The sequence below is a fragment of the Macrotis lagotis genome, chromosome 4, assembly GCF_037893015.1.
Source record: "Macrotis lagotis isolate mMagLag1 chromosome 4, bilby.v1.9.chrom.fasta, whole genome shotgun sequence".
In the NCBI taxonomy this organism is placed as follows: Eukaryota; Metazoa; Chordata; class Mammalia; order Peramelemorphia; family Peramelidae; genus Macrotis; species Macrotis lagotis.
The window spans coordinates 256,395,075-256,409,237 of record NC_133661.1 but is presented as its reverse complement, the minus strand read 5'-3'; the positions used below and the strand labels follow the sequence as shown (position 1 = coordinate 256,409,237).

The 14,163-nt window shown below is 37.9% G+C and overlaps 1 protein-coding gene across 1 annotated transcript in view; it reads left to right on the top strand.

Moving 5' to 3' along the window:
* The window catches only part of COX16 (cytochrome c oxidase assembly factor COX16), a 115,062-nt gene that overhangs the window by 71,426 nt on the left and 29,473 nt on the right, over positions 1-14,163 (top strand). The window contains exon 3 of the mRNA XM_074235848.1: positions 1,566-1,628. Coding sequence (XP_074091949.1) covers positions 1,566-1,628 — 63 coding nt within the window. The remainder of the gene's footprint in view (positions 1-1,565; positions 1,629-14,163) is intronic.

The window sequence follows — 14,163 nt, the reverse complement described above, 5'->3', positions numbered from 1 at the left end:
ACAGTGTTTTTCTGGTTCTGCTCATCTCAATCAGCATCAGTTCATGCAAATCCCTCCTGGCTTCCCTGAATTCCCATCCCTCCTGGTTGAACACAATAGTGTTCCATGTAAAAGTCTGATTTTCAAGAAATATGGGGAATTGATTCATATATATATATAAGAACATACACTTCCCACTAAATAAATAAATGATAATTCTCAAGAGAAAAAATTGCAAGTTACCATGCAGCCTGTAAAAATATTATGGGTTACTTCTAATAAGAGAAATAAAAATTAATATAGCTTTGAGGCACTCCCTTAAATCCATCAGTTTGTCCAAGATGACAAAAAAAGGAAAGTGAGTGTTGGAGGATAAGCCCCTACTGGACTATTGATAGAGTTATAAAATGATTGGTCCAGTCATATTGGAAAAACCACTTGGAGCTATATTTTAAACATCACTAAATTAATTATGCATACCTTTTGACATAATATTACAGTATTAGGTAGGTCCTAAAAGAATCAAAGATAGGGAAAGGATGCAGAAGTATAAAAATCTTTATATCAACACTTTTTTTGTAGTACCAAAATACTAGAAACTAAAGGGGTTATGAAATGTAATAGAATATTATTGCTCCATAAGAAATAACGAAAGGGAAAAATTCAGAAAAACCTAGCCAAATTGTGATAATTGATGCAAAAATGAAGTGAGCAGAATCAGGATAACAATTCTGCAGTAACTCTAATATTATGATGGAAAACCACTTTGAAAGACATAAGAATGCTGATCACAGCAATGATTAATCAAAACTTCAAAAATCCAAAGATAAAACCTACTTCCTATGGTATTGAGGTAATCATTTAGAAATAAAGAGTGAGAGATGCATTCTCAGACACAAGCCTGGGTGTGGATTGATTTGGTTAGCTGTGCATATTTATTACAAGAGAAAACTATTCTTTGGTGGGGGTGGTAGTGATACTAAGGACACAAAAAAGCCAAAAAGAAGCAAATTCCATTAATGAAATATTTTTCAGATACATAGTAGAGAGCTGAAGGAAGTTCAGAAAGATAAGTGGAACTACTGTGTCATTTATTATTTACTTAAAGAAAAACAAGCTCTAAGTAATAAAGATGTAGATTCAAGAGAATGTAAAATTCTCTTTTTTTCTTTTCTTCAGTGTATATGGAAATGATCAATGTGTTGGTGGTTATTAAGGTCATAGTATTTTAAAAAATAATTTAAAAAAATAGTTTTTCCTTTCCCTCCACATTTTGAAATCACTGTGTGCAAATAAACTTTTCACAACATCACAGTGGTTATGATAGAGGTGATTTTCTTATAAAAGTATGCTTTATCCTTTCATTCTAAAAAAAGAAAAAAGCTTGCTGGGTACATTATTTGTTTACCTGGAGGGTAATAATAGATCAGACTGGAAAAGAACAAAATTATATAGCACACAGCATCCCACCTCAAGTGCTCTCCACTCTCACCCCTAGAAAACCACCCCATCCCAACTTTTACAAAATAAAATCATTTCTTTCAGGCTTAAATAACTCATGTGGTTCCTTCTCTGTTTGTCTACAGCTTGATCCAGAATTTGAAGAAAAACTGAAAAGGAATAAAGTGTCATTGGAATCTGAATATGAGGTACAGTATGATATTTATTCAGAAGGGCCATTGGCCTTTTTTTGACTGTCCTTTTTAGCCAGCATCTGGGGGGAATCTGCTGCCTATGGCTAAACTTAGACTGTGTCTACTCCCATGAGCTTATTTTCCTTCTAGCAAAACCTCTTTTTTTTTTTTCTCCTGGGTACAGTTTTGATCATGCAGTGCCTCTTTAAATGCAGATCTCTTTTGACGTCTGATGACTGAAGATACAGTTGCACTTTACTGGTACCTAAATGTATTTATTACCAGTTAATGAAGATATTGGATTTTGCATTTGCACATTTAGCTCTGTTCTAAATCCCAACCAGATTCTCCTATCTGGGCAAAGAAAAAAAATCAAGAAAACAATTGCTGTCAAAATAAGTTGAGAGGTAATTTTTTCATATGCTTTCCTTTCCCTTCCCTTCTTGGTCTTTAGATGGTTTTGACCATATTTCAGGCAAATAGAAATAGCATCTCTTTGAGTAGGAATGGAAAAATCCAGCCTGAAATCTGCAGAATACTTATGTGACATTATAGTTGTGTGGTTTTGAACTGATGGTAAAAGGGAATAAAAAAGTTTCCCCTTACCCCTACCTTTGGAATGTGGGTGTTACCAGCCAGGAACAGCCACATGTTTTCCCTTCCCATAGGACAGTTATTATTCCCTAGTTACTACCTTTGACTCCATTCCTGCAGAGATTTGTCACTGAACATGTTTGGGTTAGGAGGAAAGGCTGAATTAGTCCATGGGACCCAATAGTTCAGCCTTTATCCCAGTCTGCAAAAAAAAAAGTATTCCAACCCAGATCCAGTTTGATTCTTTCTTTTGGGAAATTTATTCAAAATCAAAAATTTTATGATTTTTTTCTTGATTTCCAAACAGGAGATAGCCTGGTACTTTTGGATCAGTCTAAATCCTTGGTCCTTTCTTAATTTCTTCATATTAAAACTAACATTGTTCCTTAAGTACTCATTCACAGTTAAGAATAAATATGAATCTGGGGCAGTTACATGGCATAGTGATAGAGTATACAGCTTTGGAGTCATAAGAACCTGAGTTCAAATTTGATCTCAGATGCTTACTACTTACTAGCTCTGTGACCTTGGACAAGTCATAACTCCATTACCTCACAACCCCCCCCCCAAAAAAAAGAAAGAAAGAAAAGAGAATATATCAATCGAATGAAATTATCTCAGTTTTCATATACAGTGAGCTAATTTTTAATAATACTACTTTATCAGGGTAGCTATGTGGTGCAATGAATAGAGTTAGAAGAAAAACTGGGAAAAGAAATGAGAGGGATGCAGTAAAAACATGAAAATGAAGTCAGCAGCTTAGTCAAGGAAATCCAAAAAAATGCTGAAGTAAATAGCATGTTAAAAACCAGCTTAGGTCAAATGGATAAAACAGTTCAAAAAGTTATTGAGGAGAAGAATGCTTTAAAAAGCAGAATGGGCCAGATGGAAAAAGAGATAAGAAAGCTCTCTGAGGAAAACAGATCTTTCAGACAAAGAACAGAACTCAGGGAGATTGATGAATTTACCAGAAATCAGGAATCAATACTTCAAAACCAAAAGAATGAAAAATTAGAAGAAAATATGAAACATCTCATTGAAAAAAACAACTGATATGGAAAACAGATTTAGGAAAGATAATTTAAAAATTATTGGAATACCTGAAAGTCATGATCAGGAAAAGAGCCTTGACATCATTTTCAAAGAATTACTACAGAAAATTGCTCTGATATCCTAGAAGCAGAGGGCAAAATAGAAATGGAGAGAATCCACAGATCCCCCTGAGAAAGAGATCCCAAAAAACCAACCCCCAGGCATATTATAGCCAAGTTCCAGAACTTCCAAGTCAAAGAGAAAATATTACAAGCAGCCAGAAGGACACAATTCAAATACCGTGGAGCTGCGATCAGGATCTCACAGGACTTAGCAGCAATTACATTAAAAGCTCATAGGGCTTGGAATATAATATACTGGAAGGCAAAAGAACTTGGAATGCAACTGAGAATCAACTACCCAACAAAACTGAATGTCTTCTTCCAGGGAAAAAGATGGACTTTCAATGAACCAGGGGAATTTTGAGTGTTCCTGTTGGAATGGCCAGAGCTGAACAGAAGGTTTGATCTTCAAATACAGGACTCAGGTGAAGCATAGAGATTGGAGGAGAAGGGGAAAATATGAGGGACTTAATGATGATGAACTGCATATATTCCTGTATAGAAAAATGACACTGATAATACTCATATGAACCTTCTCAATTAACAGAGCAGGTAGAAGGAGCTTTTATAGATGAAGCACAGGAGAAAGCTGAATTTGAATATAAAATATGGTGTAAAAGTGGAGTCAATAGAAAAAAGGGAAATGTAATGGAGAAAGATAAAGGAGAGGGGGAATAGGCCAAGATATTTCATATAATAAGATTTTTCTTTATTACAATGAGCTATTGCAATGATATGGAAGGGGAGAAGACAAGGGGGAATGAGGGAATCTTTGCTCTCATCAGAGGTGGTTAGGAGAGGAAACAGCATATATACTCAATGGGGTATAGGCATCTGGAGTCAGAAGGAAAGAAGGGGGACAGGGGGAAGGGGGGAGTGATGTGAGTGATGGAGGACAGGATGGACCATGGGGGGAGAGTGGTCAGATATAACACATTTTCTTTTTTACTTCTTGTAAGGGGCTGGGATTGGATGGCCTGTCTGGGACCATAGGCCCAGGTGGATACTGGGCCTAAGGGGTGGTATGGGGGCTCAGGGCCTCTTGGCCCCAGGGCCAGGGATCTGTCTGCTGTGCCATTCCGCTACCCTACAGCAGAGTGAAAGGAGAGAGAAAATATAGTACATGGCAGTGGAGAAATACGAAAGGAAGGAGTTGTGATCAGCAATGGCAACAGTGGAAAAATATGGAAGTGACTTTTGTGATGGACTTATCATAAAGCATGTGATCCACCCATGATAGAGAGTTGGTGGTGTTTGGACACAGACTGAAGCACATTTTCTATTATTATTATTTTTTTGGGGGGGGGGGAGTGCAGGGCAAATGGGGCTTGGTGGCCTGCCTGGGGCCACATAGCAGGGTGATTATTGGGTGTCTAAGGCCGGATTCCAAACTGGGTGCTCCTGGCTCAAGGGCCAGTGCTCTGTCTGCCACCCAGCCACCCCTACTATTATTACTATTTTATTTTAGGCCTTTTTTTTTATGCAGGGCAGTGGGGTTGCATGTCACACAACTGGATTGTTGGGTGTATGGGGCCAGATATGGGCTTGGGTATTCTTGGCTCCAGGGCTAGTGCTCTGTCCACTGCGCCACCTGGCCATACCTACAATTATTACTATTATTTTTTTAATTTTAATTTTTTTCTCTCCCCTTTACTTTATCGCCTAAGTGAGTCTATATTTTTTGGGGGAGGGGGTATTTTGTTTACTCTTAAACGAGAATATTTTATTAATGTATAAAAAATTGTACAAAATGAGAATAAATATTAAATAAAAGAAAAAAAGAAAAATAAATTATGGGTTATATATCTGTTCTTTTATACAGAAATAGCAGTAGGAGCAAAGTGACTTTCTCAGCCAAGGGAAAGTTCACCAAAGATCAGATATTCCCCAGGCTTTGGTTATAGCTCTCCCACATGCATTAGTAGACAAAGGATGCAACTACCCAGTTGATCTTCCCATAGCTTCATGATTTTAGAAATGCTGTTGCTGCAGTCACTTCTGTTACTTACCACCTCTTCCTTTGCTACTCCCACAAACTCCCAAATTCCTTGCTTTGAGTTCCACTCCTATGAAAGTCTTTGAATTTCTTCTGGAGTAAAAAGAAATCAAGCTATATTTCCCATGAATCCGGGCATCCAGACTTCAGCTCAAAAGTCAACTGCATTCACCCATGGTGTTTGAAAATTTGCAGTTCCTTGCAAATCAGCTACAATATACTTGACATTGTAAATTATAAAATACAGTATCAACATGAATATCAACATATAATAGACAAATATGATTAACCTGTCTCAGGTGCTATTCATAGAAAATAAATATTAAAAGATACAAAAGACCCAGCATAGTATAAAGAGGCTAGCAAGGTAATTAGCATTTATTAAATGTTCACTTTGTGATAATTGATGGGGATATACAAAACCCAAACATACAGTTGCTGCTTTCAAGGATCTTATGTCCTAATTAGGGGAAAATAATACATTAAAAGAGAGCTAAAGAGGTGAGAGGTTGGGAAGAGGTGAAGATTATTGCAAAGACCAGAGATTCAGAAACATTGTTGGAAAGGCAATGAAGTAGCTTAGGCCTATTCTCAAAATGGAAGTCCTAGAAAGAACTCATCAATGGGAGAAGGGAGCCAGCATGGCGGAAGGTTGTTTGAATCTTTTCGAAATATCTGTTTCTCAACTGTTGCCTGGGTTAGGAAGTCTTGGCAGAAGAGCAGAGTCCATTTTATTTAAAGGATTAAGGTAAGCGCCTATTGTCTATATGCTCATTATGATTTCTAGCTCGGTCACTATGGTCAATAAGTGTTTGTCAGAGATTATCTCTAAAGGGCCCATTCTGGTCTCTGGAGCGATTTTGCATGTTGTCCAGGCTCTCCACAACTAGAAATGGAGTAGTTTTGCATAAGTTGGATAATTTGTGTGTCCCATGGACATTATGATCATTCAGTAAAACTTTCATCTAATAGAAGGTCTTGATAATGAACTTAGGTATCAAACTATTTGCTTTTGTCAGCATACTTTTTTCTGGCTAACACTGAGCTAGGTGGTAAACTTCATCTAGCTTTTCTCTTAGTTGAGAGCTGTCTTCAGTCTCTCCATTACTTAGACTTCAAAAACAAGTCAGGAGGAAGACTTGGCATATTCCCAACTATCAGCAGGTAGAATGTGATGCCAGTTGTGGTATTCCTGGTGGAGTTGTATACATGTTCCAGGAAAACATCATGTTGAAATCAACTGAAATTTTTATTCTACTCTCAGTTCCTCAAATATGTTCAGCAATATTCATTCAAACTGTTCAAGTTGGAGGTCCTTTTAAGGGTGGTATGGTATTGTTCTTGATTGTTAGATACCAGGAAAAGTTAAAAATCTTCTCTAGTAATGTATTATAATTGTCCCAGCCTTAGTCAGAAGGTGTCTTGGGAGGAAGTTGACGCACTGAGAAATACTTCTTTATCACCTTTGGAAGTTTTCTGTTTGTGGTTGAATATGCCATTATAAGAGGCAGATAGGTGTTAATACTCCAGGAGATGGATTACAAGCAAATAGCAATGTAGACAACAGTTTGGGACATACACCAGACAACTGCCCAATAGGATATATGAACTTTACTTCATTCAAAGGACAGTAGGATCTCGATAAAGTGGATAAAGGGCTCGGCCTGGAGTCAAGAATACTTCAAATCTGCCTGGGCAAGTCATGGAATTCTTTTTGTCTTGATGTACTGAAGAGGAAAATGGCAAACCACTCCAATATCTTTGCCAAGAAAACCCCAAGGATAGCATTGACATATTATTATCCAAGGGGTCACAAAGAGTCAGACACAACTAAATGACTGAACAATAGCAGTGCCTTTTCAAACCTTGTGAAGAGCTTGGTTACCACCAATATATGAATTATGCTGTTCTTATCTCCTTCTAGAGATAGGAAGTCACTATAGACAATTTCCAAAGGTTGACTATTGTTAATGTATCAGAACTATGTAGTACTAGTTGTAGTGCTTTTCTTTGTTTAGTACAAACACAAGTCTCACACTTCTTTGTGACACTTGTAGACATATTGGGTCAGTAAAACCTGTTTCTTTTCAGCTCTAGGATTTTTTTTTTTTGATCCAAAGAAGGAAGCTGGGTGATACAATGACTAGAGCCCTGGACCTGGAATCAGAAAGACCTAGTTCAAATTTTGCTTCAGATTCTTACAGCTGTGTGATCCTGGGCAAATCACTTCACTTCTCTCTGCCTCAGTTTCCTTGCCTGCAAAATAGAAATAGTAAAATCTTCTCTCAGGGTTGTTGTGAGCATCAAATGAAATAAGACTTGTAAAGTGCCTGGCACACAGTCAGTATTATGTAAGTGTTTATTCCCTTTTCTTTTCTCTTTTCCTCATGGTGAAGTTTTGTGACCTTAGGGCACTATGCCCTGGGTAGTACCAGCTACTTCCTGGTATTGTTGGGGGATCAGAAATGATCCAGTCTGGTGCTCTGTTGCACTATTCTTCATTTCTGCTATTGTCTCAGCAATAGCTGTTGCCTAAACTTCCATAGGCAGTTTAGACTGCCTTTGGAAAGAGAAACTGGGTTGAAATCTCAGCACTTCTACTTCCTACCTATATAACCTTGAGTTATATAGCACTTCACTTCCCTGGGTCTCAGTTTCCTTATCTGAGAGGGCTTTGAATTAGGTGAGCTCTAAGATCTTTCCAACTTTAGATCCTACTGTCCTTTGAATGAAGTGAAGTTCATGTATCCTATTGGGCAGCCATCTGATGGATGACCCACTGTGGTCTGCATTTCTATTTGCTTGTATTCCATCTCTTAGAGAATTATATGTGGCTTTCACTCCTTTCTGTGTCACCATAACTTCATTGTTCTGTGCCCTCTTGGACAGGGCTTCTTCATTCCTGTCAGTGATACTGAGTTCCCATTTGACCAGTGTTGCTACCCATCTCTGGCAAGCCACATCTAACTTGGCATTGATCAAAATATGTCTTATCATTGACAACCTACTTAAAAGCCAAGCATTTCAGCTTGTGTTTAGGCTCCTTGTCATTGATGCCTCTGTTTTTACATTCAGCTGGTTTCTGGTGACTATCCCATTCTTGCAAAAGAACGGCCTCTAAGTTCTTTAAGTTGACATTGGTAGACAGGGAAAAAGTCTTACTTAGATCTTTATGCATCAACACTGGTGCATGTATGAGACTTTGAACTGTCTTTGAAAGTATGTTCACTTCAATCTATACAACAATCTCTGAAAAACTTTATGGGTTTTAAATAATGTTGCATTTCTTGCTCTTCTGCTTTCTGTAACGCTTTAATTATATATTTATGTATATCCATTTTCCTCTATCAGATCCAACACTATCATCAGTAGTTCCTCTTTTTTTCCAGGGTCTTCCCAAAGACAATGATATTATCATTGTTACAGTAACACTTGTAGGTAGCTCATGTCTCCAAATTTGGAAGGTGGTAGATGTTCCCAAGATTCCTGGGATATATACCCAGATTGATAACATTTAATCAATTACAAGCAAGTAGGGGCAACTAGGTGGCACAGTGGATAGAGCCCTGGCCCTGGAGTCAGGAGTACCTGGGTTCAAATCCGGTCTCAGATACTTAATTACCTAGCTGTGTGGCCTTGGGCAAGCCACTTAACCCCATTTGCCTTGCAAAAAAAAACAACCTAAAAAAAACACAATTACAAGCAAGTAGCAATGCACACAACAGTTTGGGACATCCACCAGACAACTGGTGGATCAATTAATCCAATCAGTTAATAAGCATTTATCAGGCACCTGTGCTGCATGGACAGTTGAGGTATGCAGATATTGGGGTTCAGATCCTTGTTTTACAGTATTTGGCTAATATTTTGAACAAATGTCAATTAGTTGCAATAAAAACTGACATTCCTTTGATACATGGTGGATCTGGATATAGCAGCACTAAATTATCTATTGTCTTGTTAATATTGGTGATCTCTGGAAAATTTCAAGGTTATCTTAGTGAATTCCAAATATGATTAGTTTTTATTCTTCTAAGGCCAAATCCTTAATGGTATTTGCTTCAAGTGTGCCTTTTTAAATGATTGAAAAATGAGGATCACTTGTGTTCCACTGTCTGGACCAGCAGTACAGTCCACATACTCAGTGCTTTACTATTCAAGATTATAGATCAAGAGAGCATAAATTTAGAACTTGAAAAGACCTTACAGATCTTCAAATCCCTCCCCTTCCTTTAACCTATGAGGAAACTGAGGCTCAGAGTTCCATGAGACCAGGTGGAAGAGATATGGAAAATGATAAATATTGGAGGGAATGTGGGAAAACTGGGATACTAGTGCACTCTTTGTGGAGTTGTAAACTGATCCAACAATTCTGTAGAGCAATTTGAAACTATGTTCAAGCAGCAACGAAACAGCATATACCAGCAATACCATTACTAAATCTATATGCCAAAGAGATTTTTAAAAAACAGGAAAAGAACCTATTTTTACAAAAACATTTATCACAGCTCTTTTTTTTGTATTAGAATGGAAACTGAGGGGATATCCATCATTAGGGGAATGACTGAACAAGTTGTGGTATTTAATTATGATGGAATGCTATTGTGCTTTAAGAAATGATAAGCAGCATGCTTTCAGAAAAACCTGGAAAGACTTACATGAACTAAAGACTTACATGAACTGAGGCAAAATGAAGTGATCAGAACCAGGAGAATGTTGTGCTCAGCAATGTGAATGACTTAGCTATTCTCAGCAATACAGTGATCTAAGGACTTGTGATGAAAAATACTATCCACATCCAGAGAAGGAACTGATGGAGTCTGAATGCAGATCTAAACATTGCTTTTTTTTCACTTTCTTTATTTTGTTCATGACTTCCCCCCCGCCCTTTCTGTCTGTATCTTCTTTTACAACATGACTAATATGGTACTTTGTTTTGCATGATTGAACATATATATAGCCTATATCAGATTATTTAATATACTCAGGGAGCTGGAGGTGAGGGAGGGAAGGAGGGAAAAAATTTGGAACTCAAATTTTTTTTAAATCAATGTTAAAAATTGTCTTTACATATAATTGAGGAAAAATGTTATTTTTAAAAAAAATCTAAAAAACAAAGCAAGAGAGAGACATGATTAGGGAGGAAGAGAATTGCTGATGAGCTCATCCCTGACCTCTCTGTTTCCTGTTGCTGGTCTTGTAGACCTCAGCTTCTGCATAATGAATGCTGCATTCTCACAGGTGCATTCATCCTGTTGTTTTCCTCTGTTGTAACAGAAGGTGGCTCTGCCATCTATTTTTCTCCTGGCAGCAGCATTCATGCATCATTTTGTCATGGTGTCCATTTCCATGTTGGCATATTTCCAAGGGGAATTTGCTCACAGCACTCTCCTTCAGGTTTCTTGTGGGTTTCTGACTTGGAATCTCCATCTCTAAGTGTGTCATGCCTTGTTTCTTGAGCTCATACTTTGGCAGATGTTTCTGAGATAAATGCAAGTGGAGCTTCCTCAGGGAGAATACTTCCTTTTTTCTCTTTTTTCCCCTCTTTTTGGTTTTTTTTTGCAAAACTATGGGGTTAAATGACTTGCCCAAGGTCACACAACTAAGTGGGCATTAAGCATATGTGAAGTCACATTTGAACTCTGGTCCTCCTGACTCCAGGGCCCGTGTTCTATCCACTGCACCACCTAGCTGCCCCAGTGAGAATACTTCCTGACATCTTTGAGATTTCTTTCTATTTCATGTGTTCAGTTGTACAAGTCTTCAAAATCTGATAATTTTTGTGTAAAGTCTGGGTTATTTGGTGGTGTTCTCTCTCTCTCTCTCTCTCTCTCTCTCTCTCTCTCTCTCTCTCCCTCCCTCCCTCCCTCTCTCTCCCCCCCCTTCCTCTCTCTGTCTCTCTGTCTCTCTCCCCCACTTCTTCCTTTTTACATATCTCTCTCTATATATATCCCTTCTGTCTTCCTTTTTCCTTCCCTCCACCTCCTCCTCCTCCTTTTCTTTCTCTTTGTCTCACTGTTTCTTTCTCTCAGTCCCCTTCTTCCCCCCCACCCCTGCCCTGTGCTGCTCTGGCTGGAAGTCCAACAGCCCCTCATGAGCCCATTCCCTTAGCTCATCAGCAGGAAAGCTTATAGCTACTTTACTTCTGACCTGGGCCTGATCTCCCTTCTTGGGCAGCCTGGGGGCCCTCTGCTCCAGACACCTCACCCTGCTGATTGCAGACTGAAGGAGAACCCCTGTAGGCTCTTGCTCTACTGCAGTTTATAGCTCTCTAGAGCTCAAGGGTTCATTGTGTCTCAAACCCATGCTCACTCTCTTCTCCCCTGACCTTCTATTTGTATTGTACTGGGCATATTAAGCTCTCGGGATATGAAGAAAGACAACAAACAAACATAAATAAATGTTCTTGCTCTTAAGGAACTCATGGTCTAATGGGGAGAAAATATGCAAACAGCTTTGTACAAAAAAAGATCTATGCAGTATTAATTAGAGATGATCTCAAAGGAAAGGGGACTAAAGTTAAGAAGGACCAGGAAAGGCTTTTTTAAAAATTAAAAAAAAATTTTCCTAATTTAAATTTATTTTTATTAAAGATATTATTTGAGTTTTACATTTTCCCCAATCTTGCTCCCCCCACCCCCAGAGAGCACTCTGTCAGTCTTTACTTTGTTTCCATGTTGTACCTTGATCCAAATTGCGTATGATGAGAGAGAAATCATATCCTTAAAGAGAAGAGAAGTCTAAGAGGTAACAAGATCAGACAATAAGCTATCTGGTTTTTTTTTTTCTAAATTAAAGGGAATAGTCCTTGCACTTTGTTCAAACTCCACAGCTCCTTATCTGGATACAGATGGCACTCTCCTTTGCAGACAGCCCAAAATTGTTCCCCATTGTTGCCCTGATGGAATGAGCAAGCCCTTCAAGGTTGAACATCACTCCCATGTTGCTGTTACGGTGTTTTTCTGGTTCTGCTCATCTCACTCAGCATCAGTTCATGCAAATCCTTCCAGGTTTCCCTGAAATCCTGTCCCTCCTGGTTTCTAATAGAGCAATAGTGTTCCATGACATACATATACCACAGTTTGCTAAGCCATTCCCCAATTGAAGGACATTTACTGGATTTCCAATTCTTTGCCACCACAGACAGGGCTGCTATAAATATTTTTGTACAAGAAATGTTTTTACCCTTTTTCCTCATCTCTTCAGGGTATAGACCCAATAGTGGTATTGCTGGGTCAAAGGGTATGCGCATTTTTGTTGCCCTTTGGGCATAGTTCCAAATAGCTCTCCAGAAGGGTTGGATGAGTTCACAGCTCCACCAACAGTGTAATAGTGTCCCAGATTTCCCACATCCCTTCCAACAATGATCATTATCCTTCCTGGTCATACTGGCCAATCTGAGAGGTGTGAGGTGGTACCTCAGAGAAGCTTTAATTTTCATTTCTCTAATAATTAATGATTTAGAGCATTTTTTCATATGGCTATAGATTACTTTGATCTCCTCATCTGTAAATTGCCTTTGCATATCCTTTGACCATTTGTCAATTGGGGAGTGGCTTTTTTGTTTTAAAAATATGACTCAGTTCTCTGTATATTTTAGAAATGAGTCCTTTGTCAGAATCATTAGTTGTAAAGATTGTTTCCCAATTTACTACATTTCTTTTGATCTTGGTTACATTGGTTTTATCTGTGCAAAACTTTTTAATTTAATGTAATCAAAATCATCTAATTGGATTTTGGTGATGTTCTCCAACTCTTCCTTAGTCATAAACTGCTCCCCTTTCCATAGATCTGACAGGTAGACTAGTCCTTGATCTCAGGAAAGGCTATTTGAAGAAGGTAGACAATAGCTGAGATTTGGAGAATCCAGGGAAACCAAGAGGTAGAGATGAAGAGGGCAAGTGTTCCAGTTATGAGGGACAGTTAGGGAAAATGACTGGACTCAAGACTCAGGAACAGCATCCTCCAACTTTTGTATGTCATCAAGACTTTTACAATATTTCAGTGAACACAATATTTATCCCTAAATATCAGTAATCCCTGATGGATGTTAATATTCACAAGATGTTGCGATTCACAAACAAATCAAGTGCCAGACTCGTATTTTCTTTCTCTTTTTTGTTTTTTTTTTGCAAAGCAGTGGTATTAAGTGACTTGCCCAAGGTCACACAGCTATATTTTTTCAAGTGTCAGTGGCTGAATTTGAACTCAGGTCCTCCTGACTCCAGAGCCAGTGCTCTATCCACTGCACCTCCTAGCTGCCCCTAGACTTGTATTTTCACAGTATTGATCCTTAATACCTATATTCAGTTATCAAAGAAAACTATACTAATTGATATATCTGATATAATACAGAATCAAAGAAAATGCTCTTAGACAATTGACATGATAAATATGAGGCACATATGCAAATTTTAAGCAGTAATAGCAGTGATATTTCTTAGTACACTGAGAAGCAATTACTAAAAATGTTCACTTTGACACTATCAAATAACAACATTTCATATTGCAAATGAAGATCAGAGGTATAGCTGATTAAGTATAGTGAAAGCCAGTACATCGAAAAGGAAGCAAAACAGCTTCTAAATAAATGAAATTCCAAAATAGAAATAGTATTCAAAACAACCAAGCAACAAATAATTCAGCTGATAACTTCAGTGAGAGAGAAGAAAGTAGAATAATAACAATAAATACAAATATGTATCAAAATAATAAAATTATGTAAAAAAGCAAGACAATAAGAAGCAGATTTAAATTTTGGAGTGGTAAAATACTAGTCCAAGTAAATGCTATTTTCACTGAATCT